The 22,293-nt window shown below is 46.6% G+C and overlaps 2 protein-coding genes across 7 annotated transcripts in view; one reads left to right on the top strand and one right to left on the bottom strand.

Annotated features, from left to right (window-relative positions):
- The window catches only part of IFT140 (intraflagellar transport 140), a 107,660-nt gene extending 98,563 nt beyond the window's left edge, over positions 1-9,097 (bottom strand). For 2 of the 5 annotated variants that reach the window (XM_080679087.1, XM_080679085.1), the window contains exons 1-3: positions 8,698-8,999; positions 4,760-4,937; positions 485-706 (exon numbers count right to left, since the gene is read on the bottom strand). In XM_080679087.1, coding sequence (XP_080535213.1) covers positions 485-706; positions 4,760-4,906 — 369 coding nt within the window. In that variant the 5' untranslated portion in view covers positions 4,907-4,937; positions 8,698-8,999. The other 3 variants (XM_080679083.1, XM_080679084.1, XM_080679086.1) reach the window with 3 other exon arrangements.
- A 1,853-nt stretch (positions 9,098-10,950) lies between these two features.
- The window catches only part of CRAMP1 (cramped chromatin regulator homolog 1), a 74,580-nt gene continuing 63,237 nt past the window's right edge, over positions 10,951-22,293 (top strand). Inside the window, exons 1-2 of one of the 2 annotated variants that reach the window (XM_080680807.1) lie at positions 10,951-11,208; positions 13,288-13,631. In XM_080680807.1, coding sequence (XP_080536933.1) covers positions 13,289-13,631 — 343 coding nt within the window. In that variant the 5' untranslated portion in view covers positions 10,951-11,208; position 13,288. The remainder of the gene's footprint in view (positions 11,209-13,287; positions 13,632-22,293) is intronic. The other variant, XM_080680806.1, reaches the window with a different exon arrangement.

Consider the following 22,293-nt stretch of genomic DNA (forward strand, 5'->3'; position numbering starts at 1 on the left):
GGCCTCTACTCACTAAATGCAGGTAAAGCTGCCCCCTTCCTTTGTGACAATGAAACACGTCTCCAAATACTGCCAAATGTCCCAAGGGACAAATGAAGCAGGTGGAAATGCCTGAGCTAGACCATCAGGACCAGGGACTCCTAGGCAATGAAGAAATATGTTCAGGCAAGCTGATGATTTGGTGATGCCATAAAAGTGACAGTACTTGAGGCATTCAGCCATCTTTATGAATATAGTTATCTAGAAAAGTTCATTTTAAAAATGACAGACATGCCTCTGCCATAGGGTGGGATGGTAGAATAAAATTTTCAAACTTTGCTTCCAATATAAAACAAAATCTACCATGACATCTGACAGGGTCAACTCCATTTGGCAACCACACATTTCAAATAATTTGATCTTTAGCACCCTTCCCAACGTGTCCCTAACGGCATAAATAGGGAAATGCTGAGATTTGAAATCAGTGTCACGGTTGTCTGCTTACCCTGTCCCCCGACAGAAGGCAGTTCCCGTTGGTGCTCCAATTGAGGACAGTGATGTCAGCAGTGTGCGTTGGGGGGACTGCATGCTCCTCCTTCTCCTGCTTATTAAACATGATCACTTCTCCAGTCTCCCATCCAACAGCCAGGATCAGCCGCGTCTGGTGCCAGCACAGGGAAGTGATACGGCAGGACCTCTCAATGTGTGTATCAGGCACACGCTCACCCTATGATGGACAAGAGGTAAATCCCATGTTACACAGGGTGGCAGCTACTTAAAGAATTTATAGCTAATCCCCACTGGGGATTGACATCAGCTAGAATATATAAAGAGCTGTTTATTAGGGAACTGTTTTATTTCATTTTCATAGAAACAGCAATCTTGTCCTAGCAGAGCTATGAAAACAAGGTTAACACACAACAGACCGTTCTGACCAACTTATCAGAAAGTATGACCTCATACTCACAGCTGCTTGGTGGCTAGCTAGGGTGTTTTTTTATTTGTTTTTTATGTTTTTATTCATTTCGGAGAAAGGAAGGGAGAGGGAGAGACAGCAACATCAATGAGAGAATCATTGACCGGCTGCCTCCTGCACACCCCCTACTGGAAATCGAGCAAACCTGGGCACATGCCCTCATTGGGAATAGAATTCTAACCTCCTGCTTCAGGGGTCAATGCTCAACCACTGAGCCACATCGGCTGGGTGCTAGCTAGCATTTCAATGAGTTCCAATGAAACTTTATTTATTTATTTATTTATTTATTTACTTTTAATCCTCATCTGAGGATATTTTTTTTAGAGAGAGTGGAAGGGAAGGAGGGAGGGAGGGGGAGAGAGAGAAAAACATTAATGTGAGAGAGGCACATCGATTGGTTGCTTCCCATACACTTCCCGACCAGAGCTCGAACCTACAATCCAGGTACATGCCCTTGACTGGGAATTGAACCCATGACCCTTTGGTGTGCAGGCTGATGCTCTAACCACTGAACACACTGGCCACAGCTAAAACTTTATGTGGTAGGCCAGGTAAAGTTTGTCAACACCAAAGTTCTCAAACTGTGGTCAGATGACTCCCAAAGCCTTTTCAGGGTCTATAAGGCCATTTTTTTTTTTTTTTTACTAAAGAATTTTTAAAATTGATGTTTAGAGAGAAAGGGAGGGAAAGGGGGAGAGAGAAAAACATTGATGTGAGAACAAAACATAGATCGGTTGCCTCCTACATGCCCCCTACTAGGGATTGAGCCCACAACCCGGGCATGTGCCCTGACCAGGAATTAAACCAGCAACCTTTCAGTGCAGAGGACAATGCCCAGCCAAGCCACCCCAGCAAGGCTGCCAGGTCAGTTATTTTTAGAATGATGCTAAGAAGTTATTTGCCTTATTTGCTTTCATTTTCTAACCAGTGTATAGTGGACTTTTCCAGAAGCTATGTGATGTATGATTCATTGCTCTGCTAGCTAATGGAATATGTACTTGTATATTTTTGTTTTCTAGAATTTTCTAAGGAAATAGGTTTAGGGTATAAATATGTATTCCTAGCAATTAACACAGTTTGTTCTCAGTACTTCTACCAAATTCTCTCTAGTAATCTCCAGTTATACCTGCTACATCTGTGACCTTATTAACATCTAATAATTATTTAGAAATCCTAAAGTTTTCCTTATGCCAATTAGAAACACAAAAAGTACACTTTGTTTTATAATAGTATTTTTTAATTTTCTAAATTTTAACATTTTGTCTAAAATTGCTATTATTTTGGAATATAATATTTACTCTAAAGAAAATTTTATAACGCATATTGGAGAGTTCTCTGACTCCTAGAATGGAGGAATGTGCTCCAACGAAGCTGGGCGATACTGTGCTTGGTGCTGGGGCTAGATAAACACAAGAGCAGACGGGGCCTGGCTGAACTGGAGGGGCCAAAGACCGCCAAGTATCACAGATGAGACCTCCAATGGTGAGGTGGGTGAGAAACCAAGAGGGTCTGCCCTTGCATGGGGGGGAGGTAGGGAAGGACTGCCTCAGGAAGTGCCACTGAGCCACTTCCATCTGGAGGATTAATATAGTAATTAAGCAAAAAGATCAAGGAGAGTCTGAGCAATGTAGCTCAGTGGTTGAGCACTGACCTATGAACCAGGAGGTCATGGTTTGATTCCTGGTCAGGGCACATGCCCAGATTGCGGGCTCCATCTCTAGTGTGGGGTGTGCAGGAGGCAGCTGATCAATGATTCTCTCTCATCACTGATGTTTCTATCTCTCTCTCCCTCTCCCTTCCTCTCTGAAATCAATCCTATATAATAAAAATGTAGTATGCAAATTGTCCCCTCAACTGGAGTTCTTCTGGGAGTTTGACCAGGGGGCCTCTAGTAAATATATATAAAAAGATCACTGGGCTGGCAGGACCTCTAGTAAAGATCACTTCCCTGTGCTGGCACTGGGCCTCTAGTAAATATATATAAAAAGATCAAGAGAGACTCTCCTGTGCGGAGGGCACAGCACCTGCACTTGGAAGGCCGGGGAAGGCCAGGTGTGTGTAGCACGGAAAGAAGAGCACCATGTGAGGCAGGAGAGCCAGGCCTTGGGGGCACGGGGGCCACATCAGCAATTCCCATCCTCACCCAAAGGACAATTCGGAGGCAGGGAGGTGGGAGTAGTGGGTGATTCCATTTGCGATTCCTAAAGATGGCTCTGCCCTATTGGGGAAGGGGAGGACCTTCAGGACACAGCTGCTGCAGTGAGGAAGCTGTGCTAGTCTGCTTGAGGTGGAGGGTGTCACTATCATTCCTGGGCCCTGTCCTGGGCATTAGAATGGAAAACACTCAGCTTTTGAAGGAAAATGTGGGGCAGAGGGCAGTGGGGCAAAGTTCAGACCTGGGAAATTTGAGGCCTGTGTCAAACACCCAGGTGTCCTGTGGGCAGCTGGATTCCTAAGTCTGCAGCTCAGGGGGGACTTGTGGGCTAGAGATAGGTTTCTAAATTGTTCACTGATAGACAATGACAGATCACAGTAGAAGGAGGAAATAGAGGGAGAAGAGGCCTAGACAAGTTCAAGACATGCCAACAGCAGTCCGGGTTTGGAAGGAGAGGAAGGCTGGATCAAGGAGACAGGGCGGAGGAAAGCCCCTGCGCTCCATGGCGGGTTTCCCAGAGAACTTTGCAAGAGCTTGGAGCAGTATAGAGAAGGGGCATCAGATAAGAACCCAAAACGCACAGGGCATGCTACACAGACACTGCTGATGACTCCAGCTGCTTGGGTGAAGTATCTGGAGCGACAACAAGACTACAGAGGGCTGAGAAGTGAGTGCGAAGGGAAATCTGACTTTCTTGGTGAAGTATGTGGTGCAATTGTGCACTGAGAATTTGGGGGCAGAGGGACAATTAAAATCTGAGGAGCATCTAGAAAGTTTTTGCAATGGGTTGAATTGTGCTAACTCCTAAAAAGCTATGCTGAAGTCCTAACCACTGGTACCTGTGATATGACCTTATTTGAAAATAGGGTCTTTGCAGATGATCAAGTTAAGATGAGGTCATTAGGATGGGCCTTAATCCAATATGACTGTGTCCTTCATAGAAGAGGAGACACCCAGGGGAGGCAGCCCTGCGAGGATGGAGGAAGAAACTGGTGCGGTGCAGGTACAAACCCAGGAGCACCAAGGGTTGCTGGCAACCAGAAGCAAAGACAAACCATGCAACAGATCCTCCCCTGAAGCCTCCAGAGAGAGTGAGGCCTGGGAGACTTCTGGCCTCCAGAACTGGTAAATAATACATTTCTGTTGTTTTAAGCCACCCAGTTTGCAGTCATTTGTTCTGGCAGCTAGTAGTTTTAAATAGGTAACGTGAGCCAACAGGAGACTAGATCAGGATGGACAGACAATGCTGAGGGGCCATTTCTGGTTGGTGACTGTGATTTGACTGTTAATTCTACCGTAAACATTCCTAAATCTGTCCCCAAAACCTAAACTGCAGAGGTAAAATAATAATACTGGGAGTTAAGACCTAAGTGAGAATACACACACACACACACACACACACACACACACACATTATATCCCACACTCCCCCCCCGCCACAACATACCCTACACTCTCTAACTCTCTATCCCACCCACCTACAGCCCAAACCCTTTACCCCTCCCCCACGCCAATCTCTCTCTTTCTCTCTCTCTCTCTCTTTCTTCTCTTTCTCTCTCTCACACACACACATATACAAACACACACACACACACACCAAAAATGAGACAAGAGCCAGAAGCTCATAATCATTGCTTCCTAGTACTTACTTGTTCCAGGTATATATCCACACTGCCTCTTGAGGCTGTGCCGATAGAGGCCACTGCCAGGAATGGATGAACAGGGTGCCAACTGATGTGGGAAGGAGATCCAGCTGAGTCTGGGGCTTCTATTCGGTGGTCAAAATAGAGGGCCATGATGAAACTCAGACCTTGTCAGAGTTGAAACCTGCAGAAGAAAAACAACGAAGTCCTGTGTTTTTTTTACAAAATGACTGAGTATAGAAAGGAAAGAAAAGCATCACGAAACTATTACACATAAGACATTCCATAACTTATAAATGTCCCTTCACGCTGATTCAGGAAATTTTATGTGGAAGACATCTCTAAAAGGGAAAAATATACAATGAGAAGCAAGGGACTGGAATCACAATGATGCAGGGGGTAATGGAAAACAGTAAAATTTCTTGCCATCCAAACAGCAAAGAAAAGCCCTGCCGCCTGGACATGTGTAATCCTTGATCGTTTGTATTCCCATCATAATTCAGATAATTTATATTCCTATAGTCCCCTTTTAGCAAAATTTTCAAATCAAATAAAAGCAAACTGCCCTGACAGGTTTGGCTCAGTGGATAGAGCTTCGGCCTACGGACTGAAAGGTCCCGAGTTTGATTCCAGTCAAGGGCAAGTACCTTGGTTGCAGGCACATCCCCAGTATGTGAAGGAGGCAGCTGATCAATGTTTCTCTCTCATCGATGTTTCTAACTCTCTATCCCTCTCCCTTCCTCTCTGTAAAAAATCAATAAAATATTTATTTTTTAAAAAAGCAAACTGCTTCACAAAAGAGAAATGTATAGAAAAACCTAGTACTCAATTTCGGATAAAGCTTGAAAACCAAGGCAGTCTTCACCTCTGACTCTCAGGTGGTAGAAGGCAAAAGGATTTCTTTGTTAGAAAGTCAAGAACAAACCCACAGCAACTGCAGAGAAGCTGAACTTCATTAGTTACAGGAACTTAACCCCTCCCTCCCTCCCTCTCCCCTTACCCCCTCCTTCCCACCCTCTCTCCCTTCCTTCCTCTTTCTTTCTAGGAAAAGATGTGCATACTGTACCTTTGAGGGAGGGCTAGAACGGTGAATGAAACGAAATGATAGTCAGACTTCTGCCCAATTTTTCATACCCTAGAGTCAGTTTGGGGAAGCTAATTAGTGGAGGAGAGAATATGTGTAGAGCAGTTTGCTATCACTTCAAATTATTCAACTTCATACTCATTACGATGGCTATTATCCAAAAAATAGAAAATAAGAAGTGTTGGTGGGGATGTGGAGAAACTGGAACCCATTTGCATTGCTAGTGGGCATGTAAAATTGTGCAGGCACTATGAAAAACAGTATGGTGGTTCCTTAAACATTAAACATGGAATTACCATATGATTAGGTAATTCCAGTTCTAGGTATACACACAAATAATTGAGAAAAGCAGGGACTTGAACAGATACTTGTACATAAATATTCATAGCAGCGTTTTTCACAGTAGCCAGGAGATGGAAATAATCCAAATGCCTATCTACAGATGAATGGTTAAACAAATTCCATATTCAATGGAGTATTATTCAGCCTTAAAAAATGAATGAAATTACGACACATTACAAAATGCATGAGCCTAGAAGACATTATGCCGAGTGAAATAAGCCACACACAAAAAGAGGAAATAATGTATGATTCCACTTATATGAGGTACCGAGAGTAGTCAAAGTCAGAGACAGAAAGTAGGCTGGTGGGTGCCAGGGCCTGCTGGGGCTGGGGTTGAGATGGAAGGGGGCAGTTGTTTAATGTATACAGAGTTTCAGTTTGGGAAGATGGAAAAAAAATTCTGGAGATGATGGTGGTGATGGTTGTACAACAATGTGAAGGTACTTAATGCCACTGACCTGTATACTTAAAAATGGTTAAAATGATAAATTTTATATTTAACCACAACAAAAAATTATGCACAATAAGTATTCAACACCTGCAAAATTCTGTCACTCTAACATTATAGGAAATGGACTATGACACTTGCTTTTAGTAATACAACAGTTGTATTAGAGGAAGCGCAAAAGCTCAGTTTGGATCCGGAGAAGGAAATCCCTTCATTGAGAAGTTGGAAAGCATATGAGTATAAATGAACAGTCACATTTCAAATGTTTACCTTTTTGTTATGAATATATACCCTGAATTCTAAACAAAGGCAAAATTTTCGAGGTTGTGCTCTCACCATCACAAACTGCTGAGCACTTATTCAGGGCTCCTGATGGAGCAGCCAGGCACTGGTTGAAGGAGCAGTGGGTTTGGGGGACTGGAGTCAGGGGCAGGGGCAGGATCCAGGGGTCTCTTGCACACACACATTACTTAAGGGACATCTATACTGGTCAGGGCTCTGATTTCTTTGAGTGAAGTCCTTATGCAAACCTTCAAACAACAGTATTAAAAATGAAAATACACCAAATACCTGGTGATTTAATATAGCAAAGGAAACCCTTTAAAGTGAGTTTTAATATGTTGCAGCCAGCCAAGTGTCTAAATTCTGGACTATGGGGAATTCCTATTCATGCTTAACAAGTTTACTTTGTGAAAATATTCCTCTGCAAAATGTGAAATGTTAATTTGTTGTAATGATGGAGAAAGAATTATAATAGCACTTGAAAAAATTAAACCTGGATTCCTCTGTATTTTTTATTTCAAAATCACTTTGTAATAAGTAGGCATGCAGACAGATCTTTACATTACTTGTTTCCTCCTGCCTGCAGCTTTCCCAGAGGCTCTCTCCCCCGCACTCCTCCTTTGGGTACTCAGAAAGCTTCCCTTCCTCCAGGGAGCTCTTCATCTTGATTTCTAGCGTCCCCATAAAACCCTGTACTTACCTTTTAAAGTATATTTTTATTGATTTCAGAAAGGAAGGGAGAGGGAGAGAGAGAGAAACATCAATGATGAGAATCATTGGCCGGCTACCTGCTGGGGATCAAGCCTGCAACTCCAGCATGTGCCCTGACAGGGAATCAAACTGTGACCTCCTAGTTCATAGTTCCACACTCAACCACTGAGCCACGCTAGCCCGGCAGAACCATGTACTTCTCCATCGCTGTACTTAGACTTTATTATAAATGTGTATTTGGTCGACCATCCTCCACTTCCTGCCAGGATATCTGCCCCACAGAGTGGGAGACTGCTGGAGCATTACCAAGCCCTAGAACAGTGCCTTTCACAGAACAGGCCCCAATAAGTGAATCCCTGATGAAGATATTTATCAGCAAAGAAAGATGTCTTTGATGTTCTGTTAGCTGTAAAAAGTGGTTTACAGGCCAGAGTGAGTGAATCCATTTATACAATGCATAAATGCATTTTAACATTTTTTCTACAGTACCATCTGCATAATTACAAGTTACCAGAGTAAACACAAGGAGAAATGACTAACAATAAAATCATTACCAATGACATCTATTAATTAGACCAGTTCAAAAACAAGAGGACTTTTCCTTAAAACAAACTCAGGTTCACTAGAACATTAAAAGCATTTGGTTAATATATACACTTTGGGGGAAAGAAAAAATTCCATTTGTTCTAATCAATTAACTCCTCTAGGCTCCAGTCGTCCAACATCTCTACCACCTCCATTAAACCAACTTTTGGGAAACAATCTGTTAAGCTCATTCAACTGAGGAGTTCGTAGTATTAAGGTTAATTTAAGTTACTTTACTGCTTGGAGATGCTGCACGAGAAAACCTGAAGGAACTTGGGGAAATAGGGGCTGAGTGGACGAGTGTGGGGGGTAGGTATTAGTGCCACTTCACAAAGTCTCAGCCTCTAGGCCACAGCCCGCAGGCCTCGGACATGCAGCTGTATCTTGGGGATCCGAAGGAGAGCCTTCGCTGGCTGAAACGGTGCGGCTCAGAAAGGTATTTCTTATTCTCTCCCTGCTCGGGGATACAAGTACTCTGCCAGTACAACCCACCTGGTCAGCTCCCAGGGAATCGCACAGCCACGCGACCCTCAATAGAACCTGGACTGCGACTGAGGTGGCCGGCCATGAGCCCCTAGCCTTGACCTACCCGCCTGGGGCCGCGGGAGATCCGCGGAGACCGGATTTCCGGACGAAAACAACTTGGGATGGCGAGGGACCCGGACTGGCTCGCCGGGTCGTCGCCCTCCTCCCGGCCCCACACCCCCGACACCACCCGAGTCCGTGCCCGGCCCGGCTTCTTCGTCGCCCGCCTCCGGACTCCCGGCCCCCTGATCCGTCACTTCCCCGACCTCAGTCAGCTACCTTGGACCGCTCTCACCTCTCCCGGCCGCAGCGCCGCCGCGCGTTGCCAGGACAACGGCTGCTCGCGGAACGCGGAAACAGCCGAGGTGAGTGACTCGGAGGCCGAGGCCGCCCGAAGCGCCACGAGAGGCCGGAAAGAACCGAAAATGTTCGGGAATGTTCGTGCGGAGGATTAGATTGCCAAGCGGGTTCCCGCCGGCGGCGAGCTCCACGGTCTTACCAGGCAGTTTTCCCCCATCCCAGCCACGGTCGGGAATCAACAACGCTAGCTCGGGAAGTGGGGCCAAGAGGCCAGGGTATGCCATCCTGCGCAGAGAAGGGAGCTGGCGAAATTCTTCTAGGGGTGATGGCGTTGCAAAACCTGTTGGGATTCGCTCCTGTAGTTACACCTTCTCTACCGCTTAGGTCTGTCAGAAGGTGGAGGAAGGCAACGAGACTGTGGGGGAGAAACGGAACGCCATCTTCTTTAAGAGCACTCTCTTGTTAATCTTATAGCTGGGTGTTCTGGACCCCAGACGGTTTCTAGGTTCTGCTTTGTCTGATCTTAAGGAAGAGGTGGTTCAAGAGTATTCCTGAGAAAAGCCAATTGACTCGACATACTTCCTTGCAGTTATTAATTTATCACGTGCATTCAATGCTTTGGGGGACATATGGAAGCCTTTGGCGAGAAAATGTTAGCCAGCGATACGGACTCATGCAGACAGACTACATCCCCAAAGGTATTAACAACTGCGCTCTGACCTTGTGGTTTGAAAAACAAAGCAATATCATGTCATTAAAAAAAAAATAGTTACTAGGGCAAAAAGATCCATTGTTAAATGAAAAAAGAAAGTGTAGATACCACTGGATGAGATGGGATAGGCTTCTCCAAGGAAGACTCCGAAGTTTATATTTTTTTAAAAACCCACTTTCATTTACAGAATATTTTTCTTCTGTGTCTACTTAGGTACCTTATGAACATTTTTGCCATTTTTCCCCTTTTTAATGAATATATTGGGGTGGGGGTGACACTGGTTAACAAAACTATACAGGTTTCAGGTGCACAATTCTACAGCACATCTGTGCACTGTATTGTATGTTCACCACCCCAAGTCAAGTCTCCCTTCACCACAACTTATCCCTCCTATGTCTCCCTCCATCTCCGCCACCACCCCAGAATTTTGAAGGAATAAATTTGTGTAAATTTATGGTGTATAGCAATGTTGTTTCGATGCTCTTAGATATTGTAATATGATTGCCCACATAGCTTCTTTATCACATTACTAATTGTAGTACAATGTTGTGTCTATTCATTATACTGTGAATTTGATCTCTGGCTTATTTACTACTCCCTACAAGTTTGTCTTTCAACATCATTACTCTCATCCCACCCATACATAAACACTAGAATTTTTAAAACACTCCTTTATTTCCCTAATGGAGGAAAACGGCCTAAGTGCCCAGGACTATCTGCTTGCTAAAAAAAAACTTAAAAAGCACACACTCAACCCAATAAAGGGTGTATTTATCGGCCTCGGTTGTACTTCCACACTTTTTCTTTCGCGCGGAGTGAAACACTTGGAGCTGAGGCGGCGTTTTCTTCTCACGCATCCGTCATACGGCCTTAACCAATCACAGCCAGGCACTGATTCTATTGGCTGTCGTCCGTCCAATCCGAAGAGACGCACCCTCCCGCAAAGCCGCAAGGCGGCGTCACAACATTACCCGCGTCGCAGACAACACCCTCCCGCCCCCGCCCAGCGTCTGTGCGTGCAAGCAAGCGCGCCCACAGATGGCCAATGGGAACGTCCTTAGCGGGGCGCGCTCGCTGAAAACTTCGGACGTGCTCGTCCCCGCGCGCTTCGCCCCTCCCCTCTCCCAGAGCCCGACGCCTCTGTCCCGCCCCGCGCTCCGCCCTTGCGGTCTCCTTCGGCCGCCGTAGCCGGAACTGCTGCTGTGCGCGACTGGCCGGGTCTACTGGAGGCTGAGCGGCGGTAGCATCGGCTCCCGCAGCCCAGTCAGCCGCACCCGGGCCGTGGAGGGGACGTGCCGGGGTAGGCGTTGCTGGTCGACTGTTTCCGAAACGGGAGCACAACGCCGGCGTAGCGGTCTTGCTGCAGTCGGGGCCCGGGGCTGCCCGGCCCGGCCGGATCTGCGGGCACCCGGGAGGCCCCCGAAGGGCCCGGGAAGCCAGGCTGCTGCGGGGCATTGATGAAAAAGGTGACCGGAGACTGGGGCTCGAAAGGGGTAGGCCGCCTCGACCGGCTGTCATGGCGATACCGGGCTCCCTGCTTAGTTCGGGGCTGCGGAGGAGCGGCCTGCTCCCTTGCCGCGGTAGTTACGCACGCGGTGCTTTGTCGGAGCGGCTCCAGGGAGTCCGGACCAAGAAGTGTTGCCTTGACAGTGCGCTTTGTGTGCAGCCAGAAATCGGCTAGAGAAGGGAGGGCTTTGCTTTTTCCTTCCAGAAACGTGACAAAAGGCGTCGAGCCGAGATTGGGCTTGAGGCGATTCCATCTCTGTGCACGTTCAGGAAGTAATGTTGGAGGTTTTCCTTTAAAGGTTTTCATCCTCGTGTTTTCCTTTAACCATAGGGGAAACCTCAGAAATGTGTCAGTATCCTTTAAATTCTGAAAAGCCCTGTCCTTCGGCATTCAGTTTAGTGTCTAACATCCAACCTGGCAGACAGGCAAGTTTATTCCGTTGTGGTTGATATATGCCTTGCCTGAGTCCTGGGTTGACTGTGGGTAGCTTTCGGGCCCCTGGGAAATAGGATTCTCCACATTATAAACCAGAGAAAGGCCCTTTTGGATACTTTCAGATTTCTTAAGCATAAATAGATAGGTTGAGAAGTGAATACTGAGAAGTCCTGTACAATGAAATGCTTTACGTTTGGCTATTTGTTTTCGTTGGCTGGGTATTTTGTTTTGTGGGTTTTTTAACCAGCACAAATTCAAATGCTTTAGAAGATAAATTACAACAGATGAAAACTGTTTAGAGATCATTTCGTGATAGATTACGTCAGAGCAGTAGTAGGTATTACTATGATTTTTACTCATTTCCAAACCTTTATATGAGAGGTCCTTTCCCTGTTACTGTATTTTGTTGTTAACCTTGATGCCTTGTTCTTGCTTTCCTTTTAAATGGAAAATGTTCTTGTCCTTAGCAGTTGTGTTCAGTTTGTCAAACAGTTTGGGTATAGCATGGACACCTGTTAAGGAATCTGATTATCTTTCTTGCTTCATCGCAAGTACACATTATTTCCCAGCTTATAATGTTTATAGGTACCTGATTCTCTTCGTTTATTTCTGAGTGTGTCTGTCTTCTGGGTTGCTTTTTAGAGTCATCACATTTTATTGTTGTTGATATTTCACACAGCAGTGGGTAACAGTGTTAATGAAGAATTTTTATTAATGGTTACCAAGAGTTTTAAGACAATTGTCTTCTACTCATTCTTGCATTTGGACCTGGACATACCGTGCCATCCCTTTCACGGGTGGCTCCAACGTGTTCCATGCAACAGGCTCCTTTGTTGCAAAAAATACTTTAAATTCCTAAATCCCCGCAGCAGTACACATCTCCCACCCTGGGAACCATGATTCCCAGAAACCCTGAGCTTATTATTCTTTATGTCTGTTTAAAAATAAGCAGGCTGACAGGCAGCCAGGCCACTATGGAGTTCCCTGTGCACACTAGCGAGTCCGCACCTCTCCCCTGCTGGGGTGGATCTCGGCCCCTCGCTCCCACTCCAGGGCCAACTCTGGGGCCTGGCGTGGGGGCAGGTGCGCGGGCCAGGTGCCACGCGCGTTTGGGGGGTCGGGAGGGGTCGGGTTGCGGGGGGGGAGCGCGGGCGCCAAGGCCCAGCCGGCCAAGGCAGCCCAGGGAGTGAGGCCGACGCGCAGGCTTCTCACCTCGCAGGCCATGAGCCGCGGCGCCGTTGGGTAAGTGGTTTCGGGCCGAGACGCTGGTACCCAGGAACCCGAACCTCGAATCCCGGACGCGGGACTCCGGATCCCTTTCGACCCCGACGGGCTGGGGCGCCGCGCGGGCAGGGCCATCTGGGCGCGGCCACCGAGCTGCCACCCGATGCCCCTGGCACCCCTGTGTCCTAGGCCACGGGGTCTGGGCCGGGGCTCGGGGTTCGGGGTTCGGGGTCCGGGGTCCGGTGCGGCTGACTCGGCCGGGCGGCGGCGGGCGGGCCGTGTGAGGACCTGGAACAAACAACGGCGGCCATGTTGAGAGGGAGGCGGGCGGCTAAACTTCGCGGCGGCGCCTCACCAGGGCCCCTCTCCTCTCCCGCAGGATGACAGTGAAGTTGGGAGACGGCGGCGGCGGGGAGGAAGGACTCAAGAGGCTGGGCAAGAGGGCTGCCGATGAGGATACGTTGGAGGGAGAGGGGGCCGGCGGCGGGGATTCGGCCGAGGACAGCGGTGGCACAAAGAGGGACGGCAAGACCCCCCGAGGCGGCGGCCCCCCGGCCCCCGCGAGTGGCCCGCAGGCTCCGTCCCCGCCGCCCGCCTGCCCCCAGGACCAGCACCACTTCCTCCGGTCCAGCGTGAGGCCGCAGAGCAAAAGGCTCAGGAAAGACTCGTCGGGCGCCGGGGGGAGCAGCAGCAGCACCAGCAGCTCCGGGCCTCGCGGAAAAGGTAGGGGGACCACAGGCCCTTCTAGGAAGGTGAGTGCTCTGCGCTCACCTTCGTGCCTTCACTGCAGCTCCTGATCCCGCTTCTGCATTTGTCTCGCATTTGGGGTTGCAGTCTGGAGGAGAAGTGCCCTTTTTCTCCTCCCAAGAGGCTGTTTCTCCCTATGTTTAAACCATGCTAAAAGACAGGAAGTATCCTGTCTTTGGGCAAGTACAATAGATTCTTGAAGGTTGTTCCCCCCCACCCCCCAAAGGATCATTGATGAAGCAGGCTATTTTGTGTAGCAAACAGTAGTTTAGAGATGGAGAGAGAAAATACTGCAGCATCTTTGCCAGATGTCAGATGGTGGAAATACAACAAAGGAATGGGCTTTTAAAACTTATTTGGGGAAAGGTTGATAAGAAGCCAAAAATATTCCAGGATCTGACTTGGGCACTTTATTCTCTACTTCAAGTATTCTAGGCTAAAAGTTATTAAGGGCATCAAGACATGTCTTTTATGTCCTTTGAGTTTTGATGCCCTGGAAAGAATTCCCCCCTAGGGTAGGAAGTAGTGAAAACATTTGTGGCCTGATTTAAAAGAACAACAGTCTACAAAGTTTGTCAAGGTATTCTGAGGTGATTGAGAAGATTTCAGCTTTACTAGGGTCCCTACCAAAATAATAAGAAAACCACATGTCAGTTTTGTTTCTGATGTGCTGGTACTCCATTATTTTCTTCTTTTATCCTTTTCTGTTTCAGCATTCTGCTTTTCTTCAGTTGTACAAGTGAATTGCTCTTAACATCCCTTTTGTTTCAGGCCAAATTTGTAGCACTTTTGTAGATAGCAAATGTAATGTAAATTTCCAGTGAGTTTTGCATGGAAAGAACTTTCACTTAGCTCCTTGGTAAATGGTCCTTCAAATTTATTAGATGGTCCTGATAGTTTTAAAAAGGAAATATTTTGGAAGCTAACAGAGAACCCAGATGTATGTCATTAAACTTGTTTTTTCTATATCATTCTCAACTGAAATCATGGCCTTACTCATTTTTTGGTAAAGAATTTTGATGTAAGTATTCTTACTTAAAGACGTAAGTATAAGGTAGTTTAGTACATTTCAGAAACTAAAACTTGCCTCGTAAATTTCCTTTGGATGTGATAGTTGCTGATTGGTTAGGAAAATATTAACTTGTTTTACTAACTTCGTTTGTTTTGTAAAAGAATAGCTTTTCATTCCTAGTTACAGGAGTGTCTAAGTTAAGCTCCTTGCGTGCCTTCAAGGGTTTGTGGCTTCAGTCTACCTGAATCTGGAGTCCAGTGAGAGTTCACTGCCTGTCACCCTGGCCCTCTGACCTTGGTCTACTCACTTGACCTCTTGAATCTGCTTTTCCATCAGAGAGGTGTCCTCACCTGTGAAATGAGGAACAGCAGCGACTGCTCCATTCTCTCAAAGTCTGGCTGCGAAGATGAGCTGAGGTGCTGATGTGAAAGCCCTGTCACCTGTAAATAACTACCTATATGTGAGATGCTAAAACTTGAGTGGTTGGTTATATTTCTAGCAGTCAGGTAATTAGAGGAAGTTTGCTATCACTTGCATAGTTGGGTGTGACTTGCAAAAAGGTTTCCTGGAATAGCCTTGAATCAAGTCCTTGGTGCTTCTGTTTTTAGTTCCTGTCCCCAATGTGTGGCTTGGAGCAGCAATTGACTTTTCATTAGTAAAATGGAAATTAGTTAGAATTTCTGCTTCTTGTAACTTATGTATTTTCCTACTTTAGCAAGCAAATGTTTCTTTAAATAAATAAGAAAGCTAAGCTATATATATAATGGTGTCTTTTAGGAGAGGAGTAGGACGTGTATCTCCTTTTCTTCACAGAACTCAGGCAGCATCTGGCCTTTAGCCCCTCTTGACTGTGCTTGAGCTTGGGCTACCAGGATCCTTTGGATCCTCTTCTCCACACCCAGGACCTCAGGACATCCCCTCCTTATGCCTCAGGGCAACCTCTGCTCCCTGGGCCTCCATTAATAGCCAGAAAAGAAGGTCATGTGACAACATGCTGCGAACCTTTGAAAATCATTATTAGAGTAGCATTTGTCTTACGGGGTGGAAAATCTCTAATTGGGGTGGTGAGCATGGATCATTAAGGAAATGAACAGTGTAGAAGGCCCTTGAATTCTGTCCTTGTTAAAATGGTGATGAGATGCCCTAGGAGCCTAACTCTTGTTTATATCAAGAAGACTATGGTAAAATTTCACTTAAAGTCAAAATTTATCAACGATGTTAAGTGAGAACTTCCTGTACTGGCATTTTTCTTGTATTTCTCTTCAGAAAAATGTAATTCCTGTTACACTTAAGAAATAATCACAGTCTGGTCATTGGAGGTCCCTTTGGTTGATAACTTACTGCTTTTGCCAGTTTTCAGTTGTGAGAATCTTGCAGTGAGTTTGGAGAAGACTGTGGCGAAAGGGAAGTCCTTGTTTTGCTTCTGTCCACACAACTATGTTTTCTTTATAAAAACAGACTTTTGTCAACTTCAATGAAAAATAAATTTTTCTAGTATAATTTTGAATTCTTTTTGAATTGATAAAGAGAAAGTGGCTAAGATTTAGGGTCTATGTGCCAGGCATCTTGCATCTCAGTTACTTTACTTTTAAATAGGTGCAGAAACTGAAGTTTGTTGTTTAAATAACGTACTTAACCTAAACAGAAGGTATGCTGCAGATGCGAAACTAGTGGCTCTACTTGATGCCAAAACAAATGTTTCTGCAGCCCTACCATGCTGCCCAGAGTGATCCGAGAATGCATTTGAAAACCAGAATTCACAGATCCGTGAGAACATGGGCCAGGAGACAGAGGCCCCCATGCCCTTCTCTGTTTGGCAGTTCAACTCTCAATGAACTAGTACATCTCAATTTCTTTGTCTATAAAGGGGATAATACTAGTGCCTGCCTCTGCACAGCAAACACCACAACCAGGCCTTCGCAACAAAGTCCTGCAAGGCTGAGCTTAATGGGCTTCCAGTGCTTCTCTATGGGAAATGCGCCTGGCTTTGGGATCTGGGGCTTTAGGCTGAGTCTGAGCAGGTGGACGGGGGAGAGGGAGGCCCTCTGTGGTGATAGCTGGTATAGGTCCCAGAAATTCCTCCAAGCTACTGCCCTGTCAGTACAGTTGGGCTGAGGGGGTGCCTGAGGTGGGATAGAGCCCTCTGTTTTCATTGTGTCATGTGTCCTCTTATCCGCCCCTCCCCCCCATCTCCCCAACTTTGGTTCCACTTGTGAGGGGAGCTAGTTACAAGACCTACTGTCTCCACAACAGGGCCATGTCAGCTGACTTAACTGTGCTTGTGCTTAGGAATCATTAAGTCTCTGTACAGAATTTACTTATATTTCGCATAATCTTTTGCCTGCAGCTTCTGGGTGCCCTAGCCAGTTTGGCTCAGTGGATAGAGCATCCGCCCTCAGACTGAAGAGTCCCGGGTTTGATTTCGGTCATGGCACATACCTCAGTTGCAGGCTTGATCCCTGGCCTTGGTTGGGGCACATGCGGGAGGCAGTCATTTGATGTGTCTCTCTCACATCGATATTTCTCTCCATCTCTCCCCTTCCTTCCCTTTTACTCTCTCTCTAAAAATCAATGGAAAAATATTCTTCAGTGAGGATTACCAACAAAAAAAGATGTCTTATGAAATATCTCACTCTTATTTGGTCAACCTTTGAGAGACAAACCATATGAGAAGGAGGTTTGAACCAGCAGTCAGGAGACTCACCTCCTCACAGAGCTGCTGCATGGCTGGTCCAGCTGTGGGGCAAAGGAAAAGTTGCTCAACATGCCCAAACCTTAGGTTCCTTACTTTCAAAATGGGTCTGGTGAGATGGTGGCTTGAAGATGTGTTCACCTTAACACTCACTGTGCAGAACGGTTTTGGTCCTGTGTGTGTTCTCAGGAGAGTGTTGTGAAAGGTAGATTGCCTGAAATCAAGATAGTTCTATATCTGGTGGGCTCTGCTTAGCCTTGACTCTGGGAGAGCACTGGGCAGGGAGTGGTCAGAGTGCATACTCCTCCCTCCAGGTGTGGAATTGCCTGTTGTGCCTGCTGCAGCTCCACCTCTTGTCTGCACTGTCATCACTGTCACTGTCCCTTTATCAAAGCACTGGGGCCAGGCCGCAGGCAACTGGGTGGAGTATGGCCACGAATTCTTTCGAAGTTCCTGCCATCCATACTCTGTCCAGAGGAAGACACATCAGGTGGTCATGAGCACTGTGGTCTTCCTGGTTTGGTTCAGTAAATGAGGTTTAATAAAGTCATGTGCAGTGACGAATGCATGGAGCCATCATGGCCACCTAAGCAGGAATGTCAAGTTTTGCTGAAAGGTGTCAGACTTCGTTGGGAGAAGAGGAGGAGGAGGAGGAGGAAGAGAAGTCATTCCCCTGACTCTGTCTAGCACCCAGTAGCACCATCCCCTGTGATGGCTGCATACAGTGGAAGACACAATAAATAATCCCAACACATGGTCCTGTGGTGTGACATGGACTCCCTTAGACTCCCTGTGCATAGTAGGTCAGGAGACCTCTGTGTGGTCCAGGCTACTTGAAAGATGGAGCTGTTCAGGACAGAGGAAAATATTCGTAAACCTGAGGTTCTTAGTAAATTACTAAGTTCAGGGTAGTACAGGTTGCATTTGCTTCATGTGAAAGATGTGAATAGATAGTGTAGGACAGTGAGGAGATGAATATTGATTTGAAGGCTGAGCTAAATTTTCTTTTGACTTTTGACATCAAAACTAATACCTCATTGACTTTTTTTAAAATCCTCATCTAAGGATATACATTCCCCCGCCCCGCCCCCCACTGATTTCTAGAGAAATTGGAAGGGTGAGAAGAGGGGAGAGAGAAAGAGAGAAACATTGACTTGAGAGAGACATTGATTGGTCGCCTCCTGCATGTGCCCCTACTGGGGCTGGGGAACCTGCAACAAGGTACATGATCTTAACTAGGAATCAAACTCTCGACCCTTCAGTCTGTAGGTCGGTGCTCTAACCACTGATCCAAACTGTCCAGGGCCCTCATTGACTTTTAATGTCAAAACTAATGTCATTTCTGTGATGTCTGATTGTTTTTGGAATTATCCTTTGCCAACCAAATATACTTTAGGATTTTCATTTCATGTGGTACAGGTGTGTCTTTTTTATTTAAAAAATTTTTAATTTAATTAACTAATTTTTAAATAATTCTTTATTGTTTAAATATTACATATGTTCCCTTTTTACCCCCATTGACCCCCTCCAGTCCGCTCCCCACCCCCTGCCCCAGGCCCTCACCGATCCATATATGTATGGCCTCATCTGTGTCCATGGGCCATGCATATATGCATACAAGATCCTTGATTGGTTACTTCCCACCCACCCACCCTCCTCCACCTCTCCTCTGAGATTCCATACTCTGTTCCATGCTTCCATGTCTCTGAATCTACTCCATTCATCAGGTTATTTTGTTACTCAGATTCCACATATGAGTGACATCATGCATATGAGTGAGATCATGTGATACTTGTTTTTCTCTGACTGCAGGTGTGTCTTCTTTAGATTCCATGATAATATAAAGATAATGGGAATGATTTCAGATAGTAGAGTCGCAAATATAAAAATTGCTTTGTCATATATAGATGGTGGTGTTGCATAGAAGCATTTTATCACATAAGTAACTGCAGTATTCTTAGCATTGAAGAACAGTGTGAGGAATGCCCAAAAAAGATATTCCCTGGTGTTTGTAGTTTGGGTGGGCTATCAAGAATTACCTGCGTAAGACCATTAGAAATCTTCACATTATTTGAAGAAGAGGGCATATGTTTTAATAAAAACTGGGGTTTCACCCTAGCCTGTGTTCCTCAGTGGTTAGAGCATCGGCCAGCACATGCAAGATTTGAGGGTTTGATTCCCAGTCGAGAGCATGTACCTAGGTTGCAGGTTCCATCCCCAGCCCTGGTCAGGGTGCATGCAGGAGGCAGCCAATCAGTGTGTCTCTCTCACATCAGTGAGACACATTGATGTTTCTCTCCCTCCCCTGCTACCCCCTATCTTCCACTCTCTAAAAATCAATGGAAAAAATGTCCTTGGGTGAGGATTAACAACAATAACAAAAAGTGGGGTTTCAGTTGTGTGTTTTTCAAACATTTGTGGGAGGAGTAGGAGAGTCTTAGAGAGAGGCCAGCCCTGGTCATAGTGTTGAGGATACTGAGCCTTGTGGAGTGCCAAGGATGGGGAGATGTGGAGACACCAGGGATGCAGAGGTGACTGGGACATGTTCTGGGACCACCAAGCTCCAGGTCATCTTCAGATCATTGAAGAGGATGTCACGGAGGCCAGGGAACCCTGGACAGGGGCTCTGACCGCCTGGCTGGAGCATCTGCACTGGCTCTCAGAGACTGCATGGTGAGTGGTTGGGAGGGGTTCTCGATGAACACCTGCATGTGGAGCAGCTTTCTGAAGACAGATGGGGTAGCTTGGCATTCATCTGTTGAGATGACACTCTTACTGGGGATTGGCTGGCACATTTTCTTTGTGTGACCTTGGTAGAGTGTCCCTCAGTCACATCTGCGTTCTGAATGCAAACCTGGCCATTCCAGCCTCTGACACATGTTTTGGGAGGCATCTGTGGGAGATCTTGGCATTTTTGGCACATGTTTTGAGAGGCATCTGTGGGAGATCTTGGCATTTTTGCTTCTTGCCTCAAAACCGTGGTGTTTTGTGACCTGAGGTCGATGTGTGGGGACGGAGCAGTTGCCCTCTCATACCATGGAAGAAGATGATGAGGAAGCATTCCTGTGCCACAGTGGAAGGCAGGCATGCCTGGAGACACACTTTTATTAGCCGAACTTGAATCATCTTTCTAGCTGAGAATGGCTCAGGGCATTATTGAATACCTTGCATTTGGTGGGTCTGTCACTTGAGATTTTTTTTTTAAATATATTTTATTGATTTTTTACAGCGAGGAAGGGAGAGGGATAGAGAGTTAGAAACATTAATGAGAGAGAAACATTGATCAGCTGCCTCCTGCACACCTCCTACTGGGGATGTGCCCAAAACCAAGGTACATGTCCTTGACCGGAATCGAACCTGGGACCTTTCAGTCTGCAGGCCGACGTTCTATCCACTGAGCCAAACCAGTTAGGGCTGTCACTTGAGATTTTAATGTTCCTAACTCTTGGAAGGAAGTTCACCAAACGGCAAAGGAAAGCTCAGGACAATGAGTCATTGTATAATATGACAGATTGTCATTACATCTTGTGTCTTACCTAAATTAAGTAATACAGTTTTGTTTTTAGAGGTAAACATCCTCCACAGTCCTGTCTCCTGCCACTTACTTGCTGTGTGCCTTTGGGCAAGTCATTGCACCTCTTGGCTTTTTTATCTGTCATAGACTGAGGCTTGGATGTGGAGGTCAACTTTCCTCCACCCTAAAACCTTCTGATTCCCATAGCTCTGTACGTAATAAAAATACTGAAGCAGTAGTGACCCTGGCAGTAGTCACCACACTGTTGTGTGGCCCCAGAGGAAAATGCCCAGGTTTGGAATAAGAGGCTTGCTTCCTGCTGTCTGGTGACTTTGGAGCTTTTGGACTTTAGAACCTCAGTTTCCCCATTTCTGAAATGTGGATAATAACTACATACATAAAAACTTAAGTGACCCTTTGACCAGTCGCTATGATGTGCACTGACCACCAGGGGGCAGATGTTCAATGCATAGGCATGGAAACATGGAACAGACTGATGAATCTCAGGGGAGAGAGACGGTGTGGAAGAGATTAACCAAAGATCTTACATGCATACTAGAGGCCCTCCGTGCACCAGTGGGGTTCCTCAGCCTGGCCTGTGGGGATTGGGCCGAAACTGGCCCAGTGCACGAATTTGTGCACTGGTGGGGTCCCTCGGCCTGGCCTGCAGGGATTGGGCCAAAACCGACAGTTCGACATTCCCCAAGGGGTCCCAGGTTGCGAGAGGGCGCAGGCCAGGCTGAGGGACCCCACTGGTGCACACCAGGCCTCTAGTCATGTATAATAAAAGCCTAATATGCTAAGTGTCCAACCAGTCATTCGACTGTTCAACCAGCCTATGACGTGCACTGACCATCAGGGGGCAGATGCTCCGACCGGTAGGTTAGCTTGCTGCTGGGGTCTGGCCATTCGGGACTGGGCGAGATGGGCCGGACACCCTCTGGAGCCCTCCTACGGTCCGTCCCCAGCCCCAATTGTGCACCAGTGGGGTCCCTCAGCCTGGCCTGTGCCCTCTCGCAATTCAGGACCCCATGGGGGATGTTGGAGAGCCGGTTTTGGCCCAATCCCTGTAGGCCAGGCTGAGGGACCCTACTGGTGCACGAATTTTGTGCACGGGACCTCTAGTATACTATAAGGACAAAAGGAGCAGTGTTCGAACATGCTTTACTGGTACTGTAGAAATTTATGTTCCCTTGGCTCCAGGCCTCTGGGAAATAAGCAGCTCCACATGTGCATCAGCTTCTTCAGTGAAAGATGGGGATGAATTTCTCCTCTTCAGGCAGTAAGAGGGAGCATGGGTGATGGCATTCCAGGCCATTGCAGAGGTGTATGATGGGGGAGGGACATAGTCTAGCTTGTCTGGAGGTGGGGTGGACAGGCAGGCAGCAGGGGAAGGCAGACCGAGGCCACATGCTGCCTC

This window comes from Plecotus auritus (genome assembly GCF_963455305.1).
Source record: "Plecotus auritus genome assembly, chromosome: 7".
NCBI lineage: Eukaryota > Metazoa > Chordata > Mammalia > Chiroptera > Vespertilionidae > Plecotus > Plecotus auritus.